The following is a 24891-nucleotide window of genomic DNA, read 5'->3' as shown; positions in this document are numbered from 1 at the left end:
GAGCTCGATTTCTGAAAGACCGATCACCTTAAAAACTGCCACTTTTTTAGACGAGTTCCGGGTCTTGAGAAAAGGCCGTCAGACACCGAGAACAACCCCACAATCAACACCAAACAGAGGAAAACAACGTGGGAGAGGCCGGGGAAGAGGCAGAGGGAGGGGAGGAGCAAACCGAGACGGAAGCGACGAAAACAGAGACAAACAAAAGAGCAATGCAAGAGAGCCCATGGGAAACGAGATACGTGGCTCCAAAGGCAAACAATAATGGATCACGACACGGTAAATAAAACAATTGTTAATCTGAGTAAGAGAAAATTAACATTCTCCGAAAAAAGTACACTGTGTCTGGGATTAACCTTTTGTCCCTCAGAAACTTTTAATTATGCGGATACACGGATTGATCTGTACAAATTCATTAGAAAAGTAAGACTAAAAAAATGGCATGCCTTGTACAAAAAGGATATTTCTAATACACTATCCAGAGACGGAGACACCACTATGAATCAACCCTTTTCCAATGTAACTATTGCTGATGCCCAAATGTTGCACATGATACAGGATCTCGCAACTGAACTTGACCCCCTATCTCCTATGGATAATCAGGAATGGGAGCTTGATATTCCCACTGACTCTATTACCTCTACCAAATTTAAACCTCGATCGATCTTTTATCCCAACCTTCCTCACGATAACATCGATACTTTCCAGGAGGTGGTCACCCAAGCCCTATTGAAACTGAAACATAAAACAAACAACCGCATCCAATCTAATCTTTCCAGTAAACAAAAAGATTTTTTTGACCGAACTTGCCAACGATACTAACATTGTCATCCGCCCAGCGGATAAAGGTGGCAACATTGTCCTCTGGGAAAAAGATAAATATATATTGGAGGCGGAAAGACAATTGAATGATCACCACTTCTATATGAAGGCCAATATGGAAATGTATAATGTCCGCATTTGTAATATTTGGGAAAAACTAAAAGAATGGGAGGAAAAAGGTTAACGTGGGAAGAATATTGTTTTCTCAAACGAGACTATCCCAAACTATCTATCCTATATCTTTTGCCAAAGATCCACAAAAACCCTACAGTACCACCTGGGAGGCCTATTGTCTCCTCAATAGGAAGTGCCTTTGAAAATGTATCCAAGTATGTGGATCACTTCTTACGTGAGTATGTTACTGAACTCCCTTCCCATGTAAAAGATACCACCGATTTTTTAGCTAAACTTCGACATGTCACCTGGCAACCTAATGATCTTATGATAACGCTAGACGTTAACTCACTCTATACTATCATAGATCAAACCGAAGGTGTCAAGTCATGTCATCACTTTCTGAAGACCAGACCCATTCAATACCTTGAACATACTAACATGTTGCTGGAGATGATGTCACTCTGTCTTACCAGCAATATTTTTATGTTCAATGGTATTATGTACAAACAAATTAAAGGTACGGCGATGGGGACATGTTTTGCCCCTAGCTTTGCCAATCTTTTCCTGGGTAAATGGGAGGAGGACATCAAATTAGATACCACACTTTATCAATATCTCTCAAAGGTCAAATTATGGCTTCGATATATTGATGACCTTTTTCTCATCTGGTCTGACACCGAACAACAAGCTGCCGAATTGATTGACAAACTTAATAACAACAACAAGAATATTGTCCTGACAAGCAATATGAGTAGACAGTCAGTTGAGTTTTTGGACCTTGTAATAACACCTCAGGTCAACACACTGCAAACCAGTTTATTTCACAAAACAACAGCTGGTAACACTCTTCTTCATGCCCTTAGCAGCCACCCCGAAACTCTCAAGTGGAGTATCCCGTTTGGTGAGCTGCTCAGGGCACGAAGAAATTGTAGTACCATTGCCGCATTTGAAAAAGAAAACGAAATTATGATTCAAAGATTCAAAGACAGAGGCTACCCTGCTTGGGTAATCCAAAGAGCCATCAAAAGAGTAGATCAAATTGACCGTACTCAGACATTAAACCCCCAGACACAAACAAGCTCTGACAAAAATGACAATATCCAAGAAACAGGTAGAGTAATTCTTACCTATAACACTAACTCCAACCAAATACACAAAATACTGGCTGACAAATGGGACATTCTGACCAGCGATTCCATCATAGGCAAAACAATGGAGCGTAGACCTAGAATTACCTACAGAAAAGGTCGTAACAGAGATATCTTAATACATAACGACATTACATCTAGGAAACCCTCAAGTGAACATAATCTAAAAGGTTTTTTCCCTTGCGGGCACTGCAAAGCCTGTCGTAACAGTAGCATGAAAAAAACTGTACAAATTCCAGGTCATAGGTCCCCTAAGAGTATTAAACAATTTCTAACGTGTAGTTCTACATACTGTGTTTATGTCTTGGTATGTCCATGTCAAATGTGGTATGTGGGAAGCACTACATTGATGGCTAAGAAACGTGTGTTGGAACACATGCGAGCCATAAACAAAAAAGATACCCATTATCCCATTGCCAGACACTTTGAATTGTTCCACCTATCAAATAGCTCGCTACTCAGCTATTTTGTGATTGACCAAGTACATACTGGTCCCAGGGGAGGCAACAGAACTCTAATGTTACGGAAAAGAGAATCTAGATGGATCATTGAACTGGAAACTAAGTATCCTAAGGGGCACAATCTTGATGAATAATTGAATACCCATCTACGGGATAACTAGTCCTTTTAGTATACTTTAGCTGTCTGTGCATATAGCTGCTAGCATTCATACTGATGTTGCTTTTATATTGAAGTACTTACTATGATGTAATAGTATGTGCCTATATATTTTAATAAGTGATTTTACACACTTTTTCTTTCATGTTTGATATTTTTTATACAGGAAGAAAGGAAGGGTTATTCCAGTTGTGGACTGTTCCATCCGTTCCAGCTACCCTACCCTTTTCTTCCGCGTCCCATGGGTCTTTCCCAGATAAGATCATTTTTTTCTTATCCGAATCGTTGTGATGTGCACTATATCAATTGTTTCTTCCTTGCATTTCTTGAATCTTTAAAAAAAAACTGTTAGATCTTCGTACTACTTATGTTTGTTTAAAACCATGGTTCATTTGTCAAGATTTAACAGTCCGCTGTAATATATTATTAAGTCAGGCACACTCTGAGTTCGTTAGAAATATATTTTATTTAGTGGGTTATCAGCCTAATATATTAGGGGCACTATGCCGCCAGCATATTTATGTAAAAACAAAGGGTATAAAGTCTGATTCATCCCCGCTTAAGATGTAAGTTTGATCGCCTGACTGCATGTGATCTGGGTGTTTATCATGATTTTTTCGAGCACTATTTGCCGTTTATAGTAATTACACTGATTCGCTCAGATTCACGTTTGATGCAATATGATTACAGACATAGGACTACAGGTCTACAATAACAAAATATAATTATACACATGTTTTACATTCAATGTGTGTCTGTATTGTCAATACCAACTGATCTATTGAGTATAACATAACGTATTATTTGTTTTTTGACATTCAGACATGGCCGCCACATTTGCAGGTCGAGACCATTTGACAAACAGTAGTCTTTCTTTCATGTTTGTACCTATAAAGATTCCTTTGAAATGTACACGACTTTGTGTAAGCAAGACAGCTTGTCTGTCGAAACGCGTTACCGTGGTGAATAAATCTTGGTTTTCCCTGAGTGCGAGTCCTTCTTTGAAGAAGTTTGCAGCGTGTGACATTCACCGGGAGACCTGCCCGGTTTGACTTGCCACCTGTCTACGGGCCATAGACTTTAGAAACTTGGTCGTTTGGAAAATATAAATATATATATATATATATATATATATATATATATATATAAAATAATAATAATAATTTAGTAACTTGACCCAAACTGGAGTGAGCAGGTCATCCACAACTAGAGTGCGAATCAAGGTCCTGTTAAGCATTCCACAAACATTTTGGGAGCTTTAAGTTCCAAATGGAGATTATATTTGCAATGTTGGCAGTAGGCAGAATGATTCTGGTTAGAGTCTTATTGGACACTCATCCTCAGCCAATCCTAAAACGAGAAGTCCGAAATCAGGCAGACAACAGAGCAACAGGAGGTTTGTTACATCAGTATTGGCCATGGCAAACTGAAGATCTTCGGGTCCTCTAAAGCCAATACTTTCATAGGTGATGTTTAAAAGTAGGCACTAATGCTTGTGATAGCGAGAGAACAAACAGGAAGCTTTGGGTAAGTATGTCTGGTCTATGAAGCTACTTCCGAACAACTCCAGTTTTAACCGATTAACTCACAGCAGTAAGGTATTATTAACCTCCAGTACTGGTGGTCTGGCTGTACTGTGGTTCAATGAATACTCCCTACCATACAATTTACTTCACGGAAGAGCCAGTGCTGTTAGAACAACCACCAATTTACGACTCTGCAAGGCCATCTAAATCATGCATTTGTTTTATCAAACATTGGAGATCCAAAACCCAGCAAAACACCACAACTTTCATCATCCGCATAGTGGTTTGTCTGCTTGGAGCAGGGTTTCCCAAACTGGTTCGCGAGCCTATTTTTTGGTGGGTCATGTAAGTCCAAGCAATTAATAAAGGTGTCTTTAAATTCTGTGTTTATCTTGTCACATTTGCTGCGCTTCAAAGACAGAGGTATAATGCCAGAGTAGGTCTTCAGACAAATTGCTATTTATTTTTTAACAAGGGAATTGGTATTTACAATCTCCTCTCACTTTGCAGAGAATGAAAAGTAAGCTAAACTATGACAATCTTGCAGGGGTACAGTGTGTGCGAGAAAGGAAAGGCTGTAGGATGCCATTTTTTGTATCATACAAGAAAGTGTAAATACTTGTAAATTAACAGGTCGCATAGAGAGCCCGGAAAGCAATATTGAAGCACATAAATTGTAATTCAGTAGTGTGATGGCAGCATCGATTTTAATAGATCAAAACCAATCCAGACACTTTCAAATGATAAGTATTCACTGATATCAGATTTCCACACACAATATGTATGTGCAAATTTAGAAGTGGCTACTTCAATGGAGTATGTGCTGTGTGCAAACGACAGGGAACTGCCATATGAAGCTTTAGTTACATAAAAAATAAAAAAAATAAGAGACTTATACCACCCCCATTAAAACTAGGTGGGCCGCTAAAATGTGTTTGAACTTAAAAAGAAAGAAGCACTGGCTTGGAGCTTTTTGACACAAAGCTGCGGCATATCCTTAATAGACCCAAGCAAACTCCTGAAGTTATTCTCTGCTACAGCTTTCAGCCTTGCTGCTCTGAAAATCCAGAAAAGTTTGTAATCCTGATGATGGAAAGAAAAAAAGAAAAAACGACTGAATGAAGCATGTCGTCACAGTCCATTGCGAGGCGGTCACGAAGGATGTGCACGTCCCAGCCTACCAATGTTCATTTGATCAAAACCGCAGATTTTAATGAAACGTTAGTTTGTAACATCTGAACCCTATATCTGATGGTCTTCATTTTTGTGGCTTTTAATCAGCAAGATTTTCGCTGTTCAACATACTTTTGAAATTTAAAATAACTTTTAGTTTGTTGTATATGTAACACAAGCATCTCTTTGGGGAAAGCCTTGCAGCATACGCCAAGCGGTCAATAGAGCGCACGGATTGATCACAGAAATAAGGATACTTTCAGGAGTCAGAGTGGTTGGTCGTTGTGTGGGCCAAGTAAAGGCTTGGGGTAACTGTCCCCATAGCTCAGATTTCTCACACATTCAAAGTCAAACTGTTTCTTCAATATTTTAAATAGGAGATGTTATTTCAAAGTTGGTTAACATGATTGCGCAGTTAGTTTCAGAAAACTTAACTCAGAACACATTAATACCATAACAAGGAAAATGTACTCATTCATGCAAAGGATGGAAAAACACAATACTTACTTCTCATTGATTTCAACACCAATCTTGTCCAGGCCAATGTTCCTAGTGCAGGCATCACGGCCAACGGCTATCAAAACCTAATTAATAACAACAAAAAATATATTATATTACATTACACTTGCTCACAAATAAAACAGTTTTTATCATGGGGATAGTTTGAGACCGGTTTAAGCTCAAGCCCTTTTTTATTAGGCACAGATAGTGTGAACATCTCAGTCCAAGTTTTATTTCACACTATTAGCAACCTGCAACACAAAGTTGTATATATGTGCTTCCTACATAGGCAAAGTTTCACTTTTATGGGCTTTAGACATACAAGATTAAGAAGTCTGCACAGATAAGTTATTTTTCGGGGGGGGCGGGATATCTGCAAATGTCAGGTTATAAAACGGATTCCCGTGTAAGTAACCATGGTAGCAAGTCTTGTATCAGGCACAAATTAATAAAATGCAAGTGAGCAGATTTAGAACGATGTGGCTACAGTTTAATGGTACATTTAAAATAGATTTATGAAGGGTCACGGTTTGATATTCTGAAACTGTAAATGATAGTTACCAGAGGATAGATACCATGAATGCACTTTTAAAAATGCCCTCCACAAAGACTTCCTAAAATTTAGAAATTAGTAAAAAGGCTGATTTTGGAAATTCCCTGTAAAAACATAAGTTTAGCGTAAGTGCTACTTTCCCATGAAAATGGATAGAGAAGTCAACCAGTGCCACAGTACTGAAAATAAGGAAGCGTGCAGACATACTGGCCTCAACTCTGGGCCAAAGACTTGCTGATCGAGGAACACTGAAAACATTGTGGAAACCTGAAAATAATTACCTGACCACGTGGTCAAAGTGGACATGCATAACAAATTATTCTTGTTCTATTGGAATAGAGACAAAGGTGAGGGATTAACCTCATTTAGAACCATGACCGTGTTTGGTATAACTATGGGCAATAGATAATATAGAGTCTTAGGCCCTGAAAATTATTACTATCTATATTTAATTAGATCACATCTGTATTTACAGACACGTCCCTGTAATTACAGGACAGGACACATCCAAGATGGATGGAGTTTTCTACTCTCCAAGCTATTCTCCCACAAAAAATGTCAAGAGAATAAAACAAAGAAAGGTCTTACCCTTTATCTAATCAGGAAACAAAAGGGTGAGCATAGCGAAAGAATAAGCGTCCATTAGGACAATAAGATCGGGACAATTCGGTCCTAGATGCGAGTGAGCGCCCTATAATTGGGGGTTTGTGTCTAGTGTCTCCAGGGAGAGTGTATGGATATAGAGGGGTATAATGTGAAGCCCAGGGGGATGGTGATAATTGGAGAAAGGAAGTCTGTATTTAATGGTTTATTAATATTAATTTCTCTGGTTCCAATTTTTATAAGCCCGCCCCTTTATTTTTTTTAACATAGAAATGCGTACATCATAAAATGTGCTAGCAGTATCGCTTGATACACGCTTATGATGCTTTGCGATTTGAATGAAGTGAAACAGTGGTTGATGGATAGCCAAATATATGTATGTTAACATTAAGGTATTTTTATTCTAGTTTTCTCCAAAAAATCATTTGACCAAGACTCAGATACAGTCTTGAAAAAGATTGTGCTACAATTTCTTTCATCGAAACAAGTCAACGCTACATGACACAATCAGTCAAAAAGGCTGGAACCAGAGATTAATAATTAACTTTGTGGTATCGGGTTCTAGTGCTTCACATTATTTCATGAGGGATGTGTAATTTGTCAATGACAAAGTGTACTGTCTTTTATGTGTACTCTGTTAATATGTATAGGTTTTTTTTATTGTGTCTGTTAGGTATTGATCAGTTGGGCCAGATCATATATGAATATTACCAACCATGTGTGAGTTATATGCCGTCTTGTTTTTAATTTAGTACTACAACAAAGTTCTTAATATGGTTTTATATTGTTCTTAACTTTAGAAATAATGTGCATTTTTTTGATACAATGATCAATAACTAGATCTATTTTTATACATTTCTTGTGACATTGGGCTTACTATTATACCTCCCTTGTGTGTATGGTGTATGTGGAGTGGTTTAGAGATTGCGTGGTCTAGGCCATTACGAGTGGGTGCGACTAGTAGTTATTTTTCTTATAGGATAGCCCAAAGGAAATCGCCTTGTTGATATAGTTTTATTGTACCCTATTCTTTTGGTCTCAAGGGGTCCCTCTCTTTCATTAGAACTTAAAGTGGACATGCCACATGAGCACAGCTCAACTTTCAGTAGCTACTGCGTCTCAATATGTCTGGAGTAATGTATTCTCCACAATAGCAAGACATGAGAGTTATTACATAAACAGCTCAAAAGGAGATGAAGGGAATTACTTGGGAGTTTGACCAAAATGTAGTATATGTCCTATCTGCTGTATTTAGAATGCCACCTGATATCACAAATCTTAGTACAGCAGACACCAGTCAAACGCGATCAACAAATAGAAAGATTGGAAGGTGCACTCGTTTCGGAGTCAAAAAAATGAAGTAAATCTCTTATTCCATACAAAAGTCCTTTTATTCAACAAGTTGTCCAAAACTGGCACACAGCCAACGCGTTTCGTTCCCAATTCTTTGCCAGTGGGAACTTCATCAGGGCTGTAACATTATAGATAAAAGACGACATAAATAACACATAATATTGAACGAATAAAACAAACATAATAATACTAACATACATATATAATATTCATAGATGACCCAACAAAAAGACAACACCACAGATAAATCCATCAGCAAAACTAAACAGACAAACTCTGGTGTAGGAGAAATCACACCCAGAGGGTTGAATAATTTGCGGATTAACTATTCAGGAGGTGAGATCTTCTATACGAGTTCTTTTGATATGCTTAGAACCCAGTTGAATTTACCTCTCAATTAATATGGACTTTTGACCTAGTGAAGGAGATTTGGGTTTCTGATAAAGCTTCGGAGCAGGGCACATCATTAGTTAGGTGGGCCAGCATATTATCAGGTACCTACCCTTTAATGACTTGCTGTATATATGTTCTTATTGGAATATATGTGTTTTTTAATGTGGTATTATGTCGTTTTTTAAATGTTTCTTAATTGTTCTTTAAATATGTTTTCATTTTGTGTTTTTACGTCTTCTGAAATGTTATTTTTATGTATGCATATATTGTTGCTCGTTCTTTGTCCCATAGGATGTTTGTATTATTCAACCCTCTGGGTGTGATTTCTCCTACACCAGAGTTTGTCTGTTTAGTTTTGCTGATGGATTTATCTGTGGTGTTGTCTTTTTGTTGGGTCATCTATGAATATTATATATGTATGTTAGTATTATGTTTGTTTTATTCGTTCAATATTATGTGTTATGTCGTCTTTTATCTATAATGTTACAGCCCTGATGAAGTTCCCACTGGCAAAGAATTGGGAACGAAACGCGTTGGCTGTGTGCCAGTTTTGGACAACTGGTTGAATAAAAGGACTTTTGTATGGAATAAGATTTACTTCATTTTTTTTGACTCCGAAACGAGTGCACCTTCCAATCTTTCTATTTGTTGATCTTGACATAACACCCTTGGACGGCGGGTGTTGGAAGAGTCTGCACCATCTTATAAACCACAGCTACATATGGACTGGAAGTGCTTGACCTTGGTTTGCCGTTAGCTTTTTGTTTACCAGTCAAACTCGAAATAAGTCCAAGTTCTGACTACGTGGCAAACCACCCAAAACTTTACAACCCCAAAAAACCAGGAAAAAGACAACCAGTTTTAAATCAGTATCGCCTTTAGTATGTATGTATATATATATATATATATATATATATATATATATATATATATATATATATATATATATATCTATCTATCTTTATTTGCATTTTCTAAACAAAATAATCAAACTTCTTAATCGTCCAAAGCAGTGCTTCCAAAACGCATATAATACAGAGTAGAAAGCGTGCGACATCCAAGACATTAAAACTAATAAAGCATCAGGAAGGGGGAGGAAAAACTCCAGCGACACACACGCAATCAATGACTATAGTACTCCACAACATGGGAGATCAAGCAGCCCCTGGTACACCACGAGTGCAAGTCTATCCAGACACCGCATCCACAATTCCCGGTAACAAGTCGCCAACCTCAAGCAGCTTGGGTCCCAAATAAAAAAAAACGCATCTAGTGTCCCCATACTTGGCTAAACTTTTGGGAACCCCCGTCCCAGACTCTAAAACATGCTCAGTGGCCATTTACATGTCCATACACCTCTTCCCAATTCATGAAGGGTCAGGATCACCGGAGAACATCCCCCCCCCCCCCCAGACATCTGACCACCTCCCTCTTCTCCCCAACCAGACCAAAATAACATAACAGGAGTTGGGCTCTCGTGACATCAATCTCAGTCAGAATTGCAAAGAGAACATAATTCGGGTCAAGTGGGATATCAACCTCGGGGATATCCTGGAGTTCTTGGACAACCTCTGTCCAATATCTCTGGATGATGGGACAACTCCAGAGCATGCAAGAAGTGTCCAATAGACCCCCACACAGCGCATCATGGTAAGCCGCCCACCATCCTATGTAGCCAGGATTGAGCATAATGGACCCATTGGAGGACCATAAACTGTATCAGCCGGAGGCTTGCCCTTATTGCAACTTCCCTGGGATTCATCAAGGCCGCCAGTTAGTAGCGTCAATCTCCCCAACATTAGTCACCAATTTCTCCTGCATTGTGCCTAATGTATCAGGGATATTATTGTTGATGGTTTTTTAAGTGTATGAGATGGCCTTGTTCCCCAGTTCTTCCATAAGCAACCTTCCCTCAAGCGGGGCAGGTATGCCAACCTGTGCAAATTTCAAATATGGATTTCGATGTAGGCAGTATTCCCATCTAAAAGAGGATGACAGCTGCACCATTATCATTGTTATTGAGCATGTCCTTCGGGATAGTAGAATATGTACTCTGCAGGCAGTATACCTCTTTGGTATAATTTGAAACCTGGGCTAGGGAGTCTGGCGCTTACTGAAGCTTACCAGTGAAACCTAACTTCCAACAAATTTAAAAAGACTGGTTTTACCAACTTAAAGAATGGCAGACATGCCTCTAGCTTTAAAGCACTGCTGTAGAGGATGCGAATCAAGAAGGCACTGCTAGACTAATATGAAGAAAATGTGGTTTTAGGAATAGTACTGAAGCCCACACCAGAGATCCTTCAAAACACCGATGACAAAAGAGATGGAGGAAGGACATAACTATGGATCTTCATTAGTATTCAACCCTGAATATCTGCAGGCACGGTCACCATCCCAGAATCTATTACTTGAAATAGGTTGGCACACTTAAAATGCTCTCCTTTCAAAATTGTTTAGAAATAAAACATTTTCTGGGCGGAATAGCATGTCAATTCTCACCTTCATGTAATAAACCTCTATATTTGGAAAGATGGAATCCTCAATTCATGAGATATCTGACACTCACTAAGGAAGTAAGCTAGCCCAACATCCCAATAATGCAATAGATCTACATTAAGGATCACAATCACTTGCCCACATGCACTGTGTTTAAAAAAAAAAAAAAGAAAAAAAAAAACCACGATTCTAAAGTAATTGGTTTGCTTATGAACTAAATTAGTTGACAGCAGACTTGTTGGTTGGCTACTGGCTGATTTTCTGGCAAACAAGATACCATGGGGTGACATGTCCAGCTGCAATATCTTTAACAGGCAGGTCACACTGAACTTTATTTATTTTAAACAAACATTTTTGGGGCTAATCATGAAGGTAAAAGCCCATTGAAGAGCTATTGTTTCAGACCTTCTCAATCATTCCATGTGGTTCCCCACATTTTTAGGTCTCGCCTGGCGAACGCAGCGCGAAGCGCTGCTATCGCCAGCGAGATCTATTGTTGCTGACTTGCCTCAGAAGGGGGACAGGAGATGGGCACGCGCAGGCTCTCGGCGGATTTGAGTTGGTGTACGCGCTTACAGCCATGTGGCGTGCACATCTCCTGTCCCCCTTCCCTCGCAAGCCAGCAAGCAGTTTCACTTTCGTCCTCACCAGCCTCATGTAATTTTTTTTTAAAATGCGCCTGGCAGGACCGTAGCAGGTGTATTGTGTGACCTTGTACAGATGTGAATCTGCTGTTTTACTGTGTTTAATGTCCAAAAAAAAACACATTTCACTAGCGGGCAGAATATTTCTCTTAATTCACTCCGACTTCTGAGTTTTCCATTACATTTGGCGTTAGGCTGCCTCTGACACCCTCAGGCAACACTCACCTCTAGCAGAGAACCCTCAAAGTAATAACGCGTCCGATTGTTGAGCGGCGACAGCTGCCGCTCTCTCTCTCTGCCCAGCCCTCTCTCGTAACACGATGGGATCTGGGACGCACGACAGATATTGTTCTCGGGCTCTACTTAAATTGTCGATTTACCCGGAGGATTTCCTCTGTTGTCAAAGTCTCACGCGCGTTCCTACTCTTTCATAAATAATGCAGCCAAACGCGAGGTCCGCACAGGTGCATCCTGGGATGAATGCCTTATGCAAATGACGGTCAACAGGGTGGGGTTAGGTCCCTTTTGATTGGACAGATTATAAAAATGGAAATATTCCGGTGAAAGCTCACTGGCCTTTAGTGGATGGAGAGTGGTTCGGAACGGCTTGCAGGGCTGGGGCACAGTGAGTTTCATGGTAGGTGGATGCCTCTGACAGGCTGCAGGCTTATACATCTTGAAGACCAGTAGGGAGCCGTGCTAATGTCATGGGAGCCTGCCTCCTAAAAAGACAATTGGGCTGGGGCAGAGCAAGTCATGCGGCAAACTCTCTAAATGACAGCGTGGCTGGGGTAGAGCTGCTGAAAGGACAGCTGGGCTGGGACAGTGGCCAGTGCCTCTACAGGGTGGCCAGTCTTTACTTATTTGTTTATTTGAAGAGTTTTATATAGCGCTGGCTAGACCCGTAGGTATCAGAGCGCTTTACGTGAGGATCGTTGCGTTACAAGTTACAAATCATTGCGTTACAAGTTACAGGGATCAGGGTGAGCCACGTGCCAGGCTAGTGCCCGATAAAGGCAGGGGGACAGGCAGCCACATGTCAGGTTTACCTGTATGCCAGACTCTTATTGAAAGGACAAGTGTGGGTGGGGTAAAGTCAGTCATGGCAGGGTCCCCTCGGAAGGGCTTCGGAGGAGCAGACTGGTACCTCTACAAGGCCGATAGGGGTGGATTCGTGCCAGGCACATTTCAGGGGAATGGCTTCCCACAAAGACAACACGGTGGGCGGGTTGGAGGGGAGACCGGAAAGGCGTCCTTATGAAACCTGTTTCTAATCCCGCACACAGCCTCAGCGGTGGGCGCCACGAAGCAAAGCGCCCCGCCTCTCAGCACAAAACACGCAAGTTGAGTTCACACTAGTAACAGGCATTGCTAATGCATCGGCTTCGCCTATGTGATGAATAACGAGCGGGTCGGAGTCCGAGACGAAGAAAAGAGCTGATTTTGGTGCGTATGGATGAAAGGCTGAGTCAAGCCTGCTCAGACCAAGATGACCGTTGTTAACAGTCCAGTATCTGTAGAGGGCAGATTTACAGACAAGTAGTCCAAACATTGAGCCCATGCATTATTAGTGTGCAACGCTCCGCCCCTCCAAACCTTCAAGTGTCCCGGTCCATGCGTGAGAAAACCGCAAAGAAACAGTTCCCTGTTCAAATAAAACAGCAGCTATAAGAAAGCGTACGGTATGGATGTTCCATAACATAGCGTACGGTATGGATGTTCCATAACATAGCGTACGGTATGGATGCTCTCTACGGATTGGTGCTTGTTGTAACTGTTAAGAGTCTGTGTTTGGACTCCTGACTCTACTCCGACGCATTGCCTGATCCTGAGCAGATGCACATATCACCCTAGACATAAGGCTTCTGTGGTTGGTTAGGATCATACCACTGCCGCCCGCGTTATGCAGTGATACCAGCTGGGCTGATTAATCTGTGTTTCAGAAGTGTACATTTTTCCCCATCTGAATAATTGGATTTTTCCTGCACTCTACCCTCAGCCACACCCCGATAAGTGCACCTTCCTCATGAAGGCGCTGCTTCCAGGGATGGTCCAGGAATGCACGGCTCCTACAACACCCACCTTCTGGGCATTAGATAAACTCATAAACAAGTCACCTTTTTTTGGATTGAAGAAACCGTGTCCCGCCCCACCCTAGGGAGCTCATGAACAGTCCAGCTGTTCATGAGAAAAATATTTGACAAACTTCCAAAAATTGGAAACGATGACCTGCATCAGCCAACGCGAGTATAGTAACAAACCTGGTCATTTCATAAAGCGTGCGCGACACATTTACTGTCTGTTGGCGCTAGAGGCACTTTATTTATCCACTACGGATGGAAAGCAGAGCTGGGATGGCAGTGACAGCATGTTACACAAGCATTGGCAATGCATTGGTTTTGCCAATGTGATCAGTAAAGACCTGTTTTTATCAATCATCCTCCGGGACGAAAGAAGGAGCTCCATGAAGAGGATGTGGCGCAGTGGCCACAGCTGCTGACTGCGAGCTGGGGATCTGGTTTGAGTCTCTGTGCGCAACATCCTGTGATTCTATGCAAATCACTTAATCTCTCTGGGTGGGAAATTGCGCGAAGCGCTGCTATCGCCAGCGAGATCTATTGTTGCTGACTTGCCTCGGAAGGGGGACAGGAGATGGGCACGCGCAGGCTCTCGGCGGATTTGAGTTGGTGTACGCGCTTACAGCCACGCGGCGTGCACATCTCCTGTCCCCCTTCCCTCGCAAGCCAGCAAGCAGTTTCACTTTCGTCCTCACCAGCCTCATGTAATTTTTTTTAAATGCGCTCCAAGCGCGTCGCGCTTTAAATATACAACATGCAACACCAGCCTCATGTAATTTTTTTTTTTTAAATGCGCTCCAAGCGCGTCGCGCTTTAAATGTACAACATGCAATTTTTTTTTTTAAATGCACACGTGCGCTCCAAGCGCGGCGCGCTTTAAACGTACAGCATGCCCCACTTACCAGCTCTTGTTGCATAAGCTAAGGCTGTATCGGGGTGTGCAGCTCCGGGAAGAGAAGTACCTGACTGAGGAGAACAGGTCAGTGCTGTCTCTCGAGGCTCCGAGTAGCAAACACTAATGGGATTACTCGAGCACTTTGCCAGTGCCCTTAAGAGCTGTGGTGACGTCACGTGCACTACCTCCAGGGGAAGGATACCGGTGTCCCTGGATGTGTGCGGGCGCGCGCTCCGCGAAGGCCGGATCCGTTCAGTGCGTGCACAGAGGGCCGCGCGCGCCCCCGGTGCTTGTTCTTTTCCCACGGAAGGGCTCTCCTTGGTGCAGGGCAGGCTCCGCCCCCACAGCCCATTCCTCCTCCCCCGATGAGGAGCAGCGACGACCAGAGAAACTTGCAATGATGAGCAGGGAATGTGCAGGCTGCTGCGGGTGCAGGAGCGGGCTGAACTTTCCTGGCTCCGGGAGGCACTTCACGGCTGGGGACGTCTAGGGGCAGCCAGAGCCTCGACCCGCAGACAGACCCTACCCGCGGGCACCGCAGCTGCTCTACTCCAAGATCTGGCACCACCCAGGCTGTTCTCCTACCCCTTGAGCCTCCCTCCCTTCCTGGGATCTCCCTCCTTGGGGTCACCCACCTGGAAGCCCCAGGGCTCTCCCCGGCGGCACTGAGGCTGCTCTGGAGAGAGCCGCAGTGTACTGCGGATTGCGCTGCTCGGGCTCCCCGCGTCTGCTGCCCGAGTTGTCTGCTGGAGGATGGCGGTGAAGGGAGCATGTTCGGGCACCGGGATGCTGCTGGTGACGGCCAACGTGGGCACGCTATTCGATGATGTGAGTACTCCGATTCTCACCTTGTTTTTACCTGCACGAGACCTGGAGCTGAACGGTGCTGTGCCATGACAACTACCGCTCCATTGTGCTGTGCTTACCCCGACGAGTCCGGGGTCAGGTCAGCAGGGTGAGAGCGACAGCTGCACTCAGGCCCTCTCACGCTGGGGGCGGGGGTGACATAGGGTGTGCATGTGGAGGAAGAGAGACAGTAAAAAGAAACTGCAGTTTATATATAGAGGTGTCAGTGTACAGGGAATAAATACACTGCATGTTGAAAGTGTATACCTAGGCGGAGTGTAAATTCAAACAAGCATTTGCAATGCATTAGGTCTCGCATTTACGCGAGTTTGAGCTATTGACATTGCAAATAACAATGCCTATTGGCATTGTCATTTACAATGCCAATAGCTTTAACTCGTGTAACTGCGAGACCTATTGCATTGCAAATGCTTGTTTAATGGAGCTACTGCAATAAAGATGACAGCCCACCGGCGGCCAGCCCCTCCTGCCAAATTCCATGCAGGACCGCCATCGGATACCAGGCTATGGTCCAACCAGGATTTTAAACCTCATATGCACTGTTAATGAGGAGAAAATAAGGGCTTGTTATGTGCCCTGCACCTAGACTTCTGGAAAGTGGGTTGTTTGGCCAAAGGGAAAGGGGATTTTTTTTCTATTATTTATATGTCACCGGTCGAAAGGGAAAGTTTATTTTTTTATTTTTATGGCACAGGGACACAGTTCTTCGCCCAATGAGCCAGATGCTGTTTGGATCCAGGCAGCACCAGATCCAGACAGCACCTAGACCCTTGGTACGGCACAGACACGCACACATAACTGAGCCCCAACCAAGATTCTAAACACCATTTTTGATCAACCTTTGAAAAAATCTAAACCACATTAATCTCTACACTGCTGTGAAAACACAGCTGTGCACTCCAGCAAGGAGCCCAAAAACGCACCCTGCTCCTGGAAAACAAACACATCCAAGGAAACCAATCAACCTCATATTTCTGAACAATAGACAGCAAAGAGTTCTGCATGATGTGAATTTTGTTGATACCACCACTTTTTTTTTTTCAAAATGCCTTGCAGATGTCAACTGGGTAAACACTGAATTTTTTTAGATTTCTGAGTGAGAAAGTTCTGAAACTTCCACCACCCAGTGTTTCCAAACTTCTACCAATAAAAACATTACCTTAAGTTTAGGAGGGCCTCTCGTAAATGACAGGAGCAGACCAAATGTTACTTTATAAACAAAGTTTTAATGAGGGTCACAATTTTTGGCCTATGCACACACGTAGGGTACTGTTTTTATCAGGACTAATGTGCGAACATTACAACGTAGGACCTTAGCCGTTTTCCTAAAATTCTAGACTTCCAGCGCCACAATTGTGACATCTGTAGCGAATTGAAAGCTCCATCACTCATAAGTCGAGGTCTCTAGTTGTCAAAAATGCATGAATTTGGTAGGTTCCCCGAGGTGCTGGCCAGCCCTCCACCCAAACGCCACAGACTCTCCTTACAAACTCTCCCATCAACAAAACACTCCCTCCTGTCTAAAGAGCGAGTCCCTGGTAAAACCAAGGGAGGCAAAGACTGCTGCTACCAAATCATGCAAGTTCATGAACAGTGAACACACAAGCATCTCCGTAGAGGAAAACACCATGACAAATGGACTGACGAGGTGACAAGCCAAGTAATAAATAACCTTACTACACATTTTACATAGAAGCTTTGCCTATTTATGCACGTTTTTGGGCTGACAATTAGTGCATTTTTTATGAACAGTTAAGATAAGTCTTCTGTAACAAGCAGCGAAATTTGCAAAAAAGCTCACTGAAAGCTCACATCAGAACAAGTTGATTTTCAGTTAGGTTTTTGAAAATGTAATAAGAAATGGGGGGTTGGGGGGGGAGCTCACATTTCGGGAAGGACAACACCACAGAAAAAAAAACAAAAAACAAAAAAACCCCAACATGAACTAGTCAAATACAACAGTGCCATCAATGGCTGGAAAGTGGGCCTAAAGGGCTCACGGCACAGTGCAGGCTCTCTTCCCTACTTAATTTTTTTTTTTTTTTTTTTAAGTGCACTCAAATATTAAGTTTGGTTTATTGAAAACCTCAAAAAGAAAAATGCTTTAGACAACCATATAGAAAGACAAGGAGCCCATAAATATCAGTGAACATTATATATGGATAAAGGACACTCGATACCAAGTTGAATCTACATTTGTTTGATTTCTAAAACACAACATTACTTAACTTACAGTGTTATATTCTCCTTCAATTACGTCTGGGCCCTCTGTGGACTTTGCCACCACTTTGATTTTCCCTGGTGCGCCTTCTTCCAACCTTTCAATCTGTATAAAGAAATCAGAGGGGTCATTCAAAACAAGCATACATGCATGCACTTTTTTGTGCACTTTGATCTGCTACTGTACTTTTAAACTTTGCAATTGCATAACAAAATGGCTATATGCCAGTTGAAACTGAACTGCGTTGCTAGGCAAAATGCAGTTGTGAAATCCTTGAAGGCATTTAATCTGCATCTACACCTCCACCTCTTCAGACCTACGTCTCAGAAATATATTCTTACCGCAGTTGGAACAAATTTCCGAATGAATTTCACACCATGCTTTTCCATGTAGGAACCTGCTCTTTCTGCCATTTCTTGGTCAAAGCCACGCAGAAGGATGGAGCGCACCATGACGGTTACATCTACACCAATTCCAGCAAGAAAGCCGGCACACTCCAAAGCTACGTAGGAAGCACCCACAACAAGTGTCTTGCCAGGACAGTAAGGAAGAGAGAACAGGTCATCACTGCAAAAGGAAAGGAGGGGAAAAAAAAACACCAAATAAATAATACTATGTTCATTTTTCTTAACAAAAAAGAAAATATCGACAATTAAAGCAAATTCAATGAGTTTTAGAAATTCTCATTTATATATGGTAAAAACACGCAGGTTGATAACCACCTGCCACACCCCCTTGCTTATCTCCTTGATGCCTAATCCTACACCACAAGATGTACGAATATATATATATATATATATATATATATATATATATATATATATATATATTTTACACACACACGAACCAAACATCCACCTCCCACAGTGACACCATGGTATGGAAACATGGACACGAAGTGGTTCAGGATTCGGCATCTTTATTAGTTGGTGTCGCCCTCAATCCCAAGTACAAGGAGAGATGCGTTTCGGCCTCAAGAGGCCTTTGTCAATCTGGTTTGGCGCCGTTTTACAAAAGTATTATATAGCCCCTCCCACTGGACTTCTGAGTGAACATAGACATACTATGGTGTATGTAATCATTTTCCAACAAAATAACATCGTATACATGCTGTCTGCAGCTGAAAGTCAGCAAAATGCAGGAAAGGTATACCTTCAAAACTTATTATACACAGTGCATATATTGTAGTTGCCCAAAATACCAACAATTCAGACTGCATGGACAGTTATGCATATAAATCACATCAGACGTTATACATAGTGGGAATTACTGTGGGTATTGAAACTCTGTAGCCAGACCATAAATCCTGTGGCGCTTTAATAAAAACAGATATATAAAAAGCAATTTGAAAAGCCGCTGCTGCAAAACATTTCTATTCATGTCCCATAATCTCTGCCAATGTCCCGGAAAGCTCTACCAAGCTGATAAGTTCGCAACAGCCCGGCCTCTGACCCAAACTATTAGATCACTTCGAGTTCTGCCGTAATGTTATTGTCACGCTCTTATTAATACAAGACCCTGGGACCGGATAAATACATTCCCCTCTCTGGGTCACCAGACTGGACAAATATTGAACTCTTAATCCACAGTCCATCGAGCCAGTGCTCCCAACCCCACTCGGGACTCCAACTCCCATAATGCCACTGGATAGGCAGCTGCATAACCGGTAATCAAAGCCAAATGTTACTGCAGGGTCAGTATCCAGAATGTCTCAGGGCAAAGGCACATGCATTCGGAAAATAGCGGCCAACTTTAAAATAAAATCCAAGATAGCACAACCTCGGGGTTGAAGGGGACTCATCAGCAAAATTGATAGCGCCAAAGCCACCTCACCGCATCGGCGGTGCCCAATTACCAGCTGGTGTCAGAAAGGCATTTCTTTTTTTTTTTTTTTTTTTTTGAAACCGTTTATTACAAGACTCAAAAATTATACAAATATGGGCCTACAACCTTCCGGCCGGCCGCTAGCAAGAAAGGCATTTCTTGTTGGCGAGAATTCAGATACCATGCGGGCAGTCGCAAGAACCGCCCCGCTACAAGACCCACATCCTCATTCCTGATAGAACTCCAGTACTCCTCCAAACAGCCACACACATACACACACACACTCCAGAAGTTGTGTTTAAATTCAGAAAGCTTTTTCATAAAGCATAAATTTCCGCCACCATTACCACCACCCACCAACGTTTCGGCCAAGAAATGGTCTTTATCACGGTTAGGTGAGCCCTTTGTCAGTTTCAACCTTAGTGTTCATTTGAATTGCCAGTTCTGATGCATTCTGGTCTTTTTATTTCCAAACTGAGTCACATTGCTTGATTCTGCATTATATACAGGTCTCTTTGTAATGGCACAGATGAAATTCATTAATCACGATGTCCTATGAGTTTTCCAACAACTTTTAGTTATCATAGGTTTAGTACCAGAATTTGGAAATACAAAGACCAGAATGCATCAGAACTGGCAATTCAAATGAACACTATTTAAGGGTGAAACTGACAAAGGACTCACGCAACCGTGATAAAGACCATTTCTTGGTCGAAACGTTGGTGGGTGGTGGTAATGGTGGCGGAATTTATGCTTTACTAAAAAGCTTTCCTAATTTAAACACAACTTCTGGAGTGCGGTGACCCTTTTTGTTTGAATAAATTGTTGCGAGGCGCGGTCTGACCTAGACACTGGCACCCGCAGATAGAGCGCACCGATTACAGACTGTTTGTTTTACAGATACACACCTACATGCATACACACATACACGCACGCATACACCTGCATACACACACACCCACCCACCTACATACACACCCACCCACCCGTACATACATAGCGCCGCGGCCAGGGCGACTGACCCCGGAATCTGGGGATCACGGTTCGATCCCCAGCGGCAGATTAGCCCAGCACCATGTGACTCTAGGCAATAGCTTGCTTAATCTTCCCAACGGCCCCCCAGCGCCTAGAGACCCTTACGGGTGATTGTTCACACTTTACAAATGTGGATTATTATATTCTGGGGATCTGCGGATCCTGCCAAAAATAACAATAACGCTTTTTGGTCCTGCAGGGTCCCCGTGGAAGGAGTCCTATGGGAATTAACATGGGAAACTGACTTTTTTGTCAGTTCCCCCCTCCCTTGCCCCCCTTTTCTTGGCCCCCGCTTGAGTGATCACCCAGAAACTTTCCATGCGCATCAAGAATCACCGGGCCATTTTTCATCAAAAAATGTCATGAAGATTTGTCAAAGACGCCAAAGATAGGCAAGTCAAAACAACAGATTGTATTATATCTTAAGAGTACAGCATGCATTTCAGAACTTAAAGCCGACCTATACACTTAAAAACAAACCAAATGGGTGCCGGAACGATGGACAGAATACAGTGTGCACAACCAAGAGATGGTTTGGTAGCAACTGACTGGTGTATTTGGGTAGAGGGATAAAACACCCAGATGTTACGAGTGCTTGCATTTTCTTAGGATGATCTGATCAAATGCAACATGCACTGTAGTTCGTGTACACGGCTTGACATGATCTAATCTGTCTAATTTGAGAATGTTAACTGAAGGGCAATGGCTGGTATACAAAGATGCCCTACATAAGGAGCCATGGGTTTAAAACTTTGTTCCCAGAAAGAGTTTCCCATTAGGGTGTGCTCTGCACATTTGCCACTGCTTCTATGCAGATGCATTGCACTTACCACCAACTGTGACACAAAGCACCGTTCTATCACCAAAGCATTCCAATAGAATAGAAATAGATAAAATGGTAAAGATTAAAATTCTGTGACAGTCTTTAAAGCATTTTTTGGTAGAAAGTGCACAACAACTAGAAAAGAACAGTAATCAACAACAGAAAGGAAATGGTGATACGTCCATGGTTTATACTGGGTAGTTATTTAGGTTCCCCTATAGAAGTGTTCTTACCTTGTGATACAATATTCCTTGTCTCCAGGGATGCCCAAATATCGTGGTCTCTCTCCTGTTGCCACCACAAATTTATCCGCAGTGAAGAATTTTTCCTTTTTGTTCCTGCCGGTCGCCTGAATTACAGAAAGTGAGGGTTTTACAATACTTAGTCCATAAAGGAGATATTATTGCTTTTCACCACTTCTAATTATGCACATATTTTTCTGTTCATGTAGAAACAATTTTAGTCAAATTGCCTTCATGTCAATTTAATGGCAGATTTAATCTACATCCTTAGCAAGGTTCGTAGTCAGTGTATTTTTCGGCTCAGAATCACTAAGTGTTAAAAGGTCCATCATTAGACCAACATTACAATTTTGATTTCAGTGCAGACAAGGCATGCATGAAATTATTGAACATAAATACTTTAATACATTCTGTGCTCCTATGCCAGAGTGAAAAAGTGTGTAATATCTGGGGCAGCAGGTGTACTAAAAGAAAATAGGTTTTTGGTTATGTAGATTTAAAGCTATGTTCAAACAATTTCGAAACCAGAACAGTTTGACAATTACAATGCATCAACAAAAAAAACAAAAAACATTTATACACACATCAAATTAAAATCATTACCGCAAAAGGTGAGAAAAGGCAAGCGGTTAAGAAAAATAAAACCACGTCTAGGGGCAGTAATTGCTTGCCTGTTACTGTCCTGCAAATCACGGTAATGATTTACGCAGTTACACTTTCTTCTGCCAAGGACTTCTCTAAACCACAAAGGTATGTTTTATTAAAAGAAGGAATATTGCCATTCCCCTACATTTTGATAAACAAAACTAACCATACAATACAAGGATATTAGTCTGAACCATTAAATTAGCAACATCATAAATGCATTACATACCCTGATCTTGTGTGGTTCTACAAACTCTGCGTAGGCGTTTTCATAAGTCACCTTCTTGTCACGCAGAGACACCCTGTATCCCCAATTAAGGGATCCGATGTAGTTCTGAATTTCTTCGGTCATGGTTTGCCAATTGTGTTTAACTAAAACAGAAGTATTTGAGAAAAATATCAAGGCACTTGTTAAATACGGAGGAGAAATTACACGGTTTGGTCTAGTTTTAAGGCTCAGAATGTGGGGATAACAGTAACTAGGACTATACTTTGTGACACTGCTTAAATATTTAACCAACAGGAGCAGGTGGTTTGTCGGATGAATAAACATCAAAAGCCATTAAAAGCTTTCCAGCAGCAACAGTTCCCATATACAGAAGAAAGCTTCACACAGAGGGTTGCATCAATGGACATGCTTTTGCCACAACGAGTTTCTTCCAGTGCACTCCTATAGACTAAAATGGCTTTTGCGAGTAGTCTTCGAAACCAAAACCACCTGCTCTATAGCTACTTCAAATTACACTATGGTCAAATAATAAAAAGAAACCAAAATGAGTTACCCTGCTCGTCATATTCCCAGCCAAACTTCCTGGAATCTCGCAACGCTTGCCCCAGTAGTGCTGCTTGGTGCATTAACTTCTTAGGAATACAACCTACATTCACACAAGTACCTCCGAGACCTTGGAAAGAGGAATGAATATCCATTTATTATCGAGTCCTTTGGGAACACTGAATAAAGTAAACTCAAATGGTGAAAGGAAAACGAAACAGATGATGCAACGCGGATCCTTTTTGTAATCAACAGTGGGGTGGGTTTGAGAGTCACAACAGCGCAAACATGATACAGAAACAAACCAAACGTGCTTGCTTTGATCAGCAAGTATAATTCTGACCTTATCTCTAGAAAGGCATGTAGCATAGGGTAGTATATTGATATGCAACGTCAACATTGAAATAAAAAAAAAAAAAACATGACATACAGTCTACAGCACGCTTAAAACCAAGCTAATGGCAGAATGTTCAACAAATATGAATCTTTAGTAATGGTACTCCAGCTCAAACGAGTCCATTATGGAACAAATGTGATTCGGAAAGTTCTTCAGAGAACTAAACGCTGTTGGAGACTTGTGCTGAGCAGCAAAGTTCGTTTTAGTCTTTATACTACAAACCCTAATCAGATGAAATCACTACAATGCCAAGAAACAGTCATTCCTCAAAAAAGGTTTCCTACTAAGCCAGAACGTCCACGTCCGATGTGAAGGACCAGACCCAGCCATGAACTAGGTTTAAACAATCCAAAGGGTGGCAGTTTCCCTGAAGACTGTTTAGGTGTACCAGTAATGTATGCGGTGTCCTAGTTTCTGGTAAGAAATGGTTGTTTTTCATTTTTGCTACATTTGTAAATAATCTCACGTATAAGACCAACCAGCTTGTGAGAATTCACGTTGAAGGGCTTTCTGGAACTGCAACCACAATGGAGGCACTTTCATCTGCCTATGAAACCGGATTTCCCCTCAGGTACTTTGCCAGACTAGAAAGGGTGTTTGCTCTGCTAACCACACAGTAAGGAGTGGCACCTGGGAGGGGGCTTAATAGTGCATCAGTGGGGGAAGTAATAGCTACGTAAGCAGCTCCTCTAGCATGGTACCTTTCTAGGTCGCGCTTAGGCAGCGCCTGCGTGGTCTCTTTCGAGACATGCTGTATTCAGGTATGGACTTTAGGCTCCACCCATCTTTTCAATTGGTTACTGTCCTTTGTAAACAGTGGCTTATGATTCATCAATAGGCTTAGCAGTCCCTCCTTACTCCCTTTTCTTCTCCTGTTGTAACCTCCCATGAGGATTCCCCGTTACATGCGTTTACTCTACATGTTTTAATTACAGCCTGCGAGCACTATTTTCTTAAATCACCTTCCTGGACAAGCTCTCCACTTCCCGCCCCCCCCCCCCCCCCCCCCTTTAAAGGGACTATGTGCCACAAACACTCCACTCGCACCGCTCATCTAGGCATGAGCCAGTTTGTTCAGTATTTTGAAAGAAATGCCACAATCTGTCCCACAAATGCGTGCGGCAAACTTCAACTGCTGTCAG

General features: G+C 42.0%; 1 protein-coding gene across 1 annotated transcript in view; it reads right to left on the bottom strand.

Moving 5' to 3' along the window:
* TXNRD3 (thioredoxin reductase 3) overlaps positions 1 to 24891 on the bottom strand; it is a 108822-nt gene that overhangs the window by 31878 nt on the left and 52053 nt on the right. The window contains exons 6-11 of the mRNA XM_085624416.1: positions 23363 to 23482; positions 22810 to 22952; positions 21927 to 22042; positions 18353 to 18578; positions 18024 to 18116; positions 5912 to 5988 (exon numbers count right to left, since the gene is read on the bottom strand). Coding sequence (XP_085480542.1) covers positions 5912 to 5988; positions 18024 to 18116; positions 18353 to 18578; positions 21927 to 22042; positions 22810 to 22952; positions 23363 to 23482 — 775 coding nt within the window. The remainder of the gene's footprint in view (positions 1 to 5911; positions 5989 to 18023; positions 18117 to 18352; positions 18579 to 21926; positions 22043 to 22809; positions 22953 to 23362; positions 23483 to 24891) is intronic.

Source organism: Triturus cristatus, chromosome 9 (genome assembly GCF_964204655.1).
Source record: "Triturus cristatus chromosome 9, aTriCri1.1, whole genome shotgun sequence".
Lineage (NCBI taxonomy): Eukaryota > Metazoa > Chordata > Amphibia > Caudata > Salamandridae > Triturus > Triturus cristatus.
This window is presented reverse-complemented; position numbering and strand designations above follow the sequence as displayed.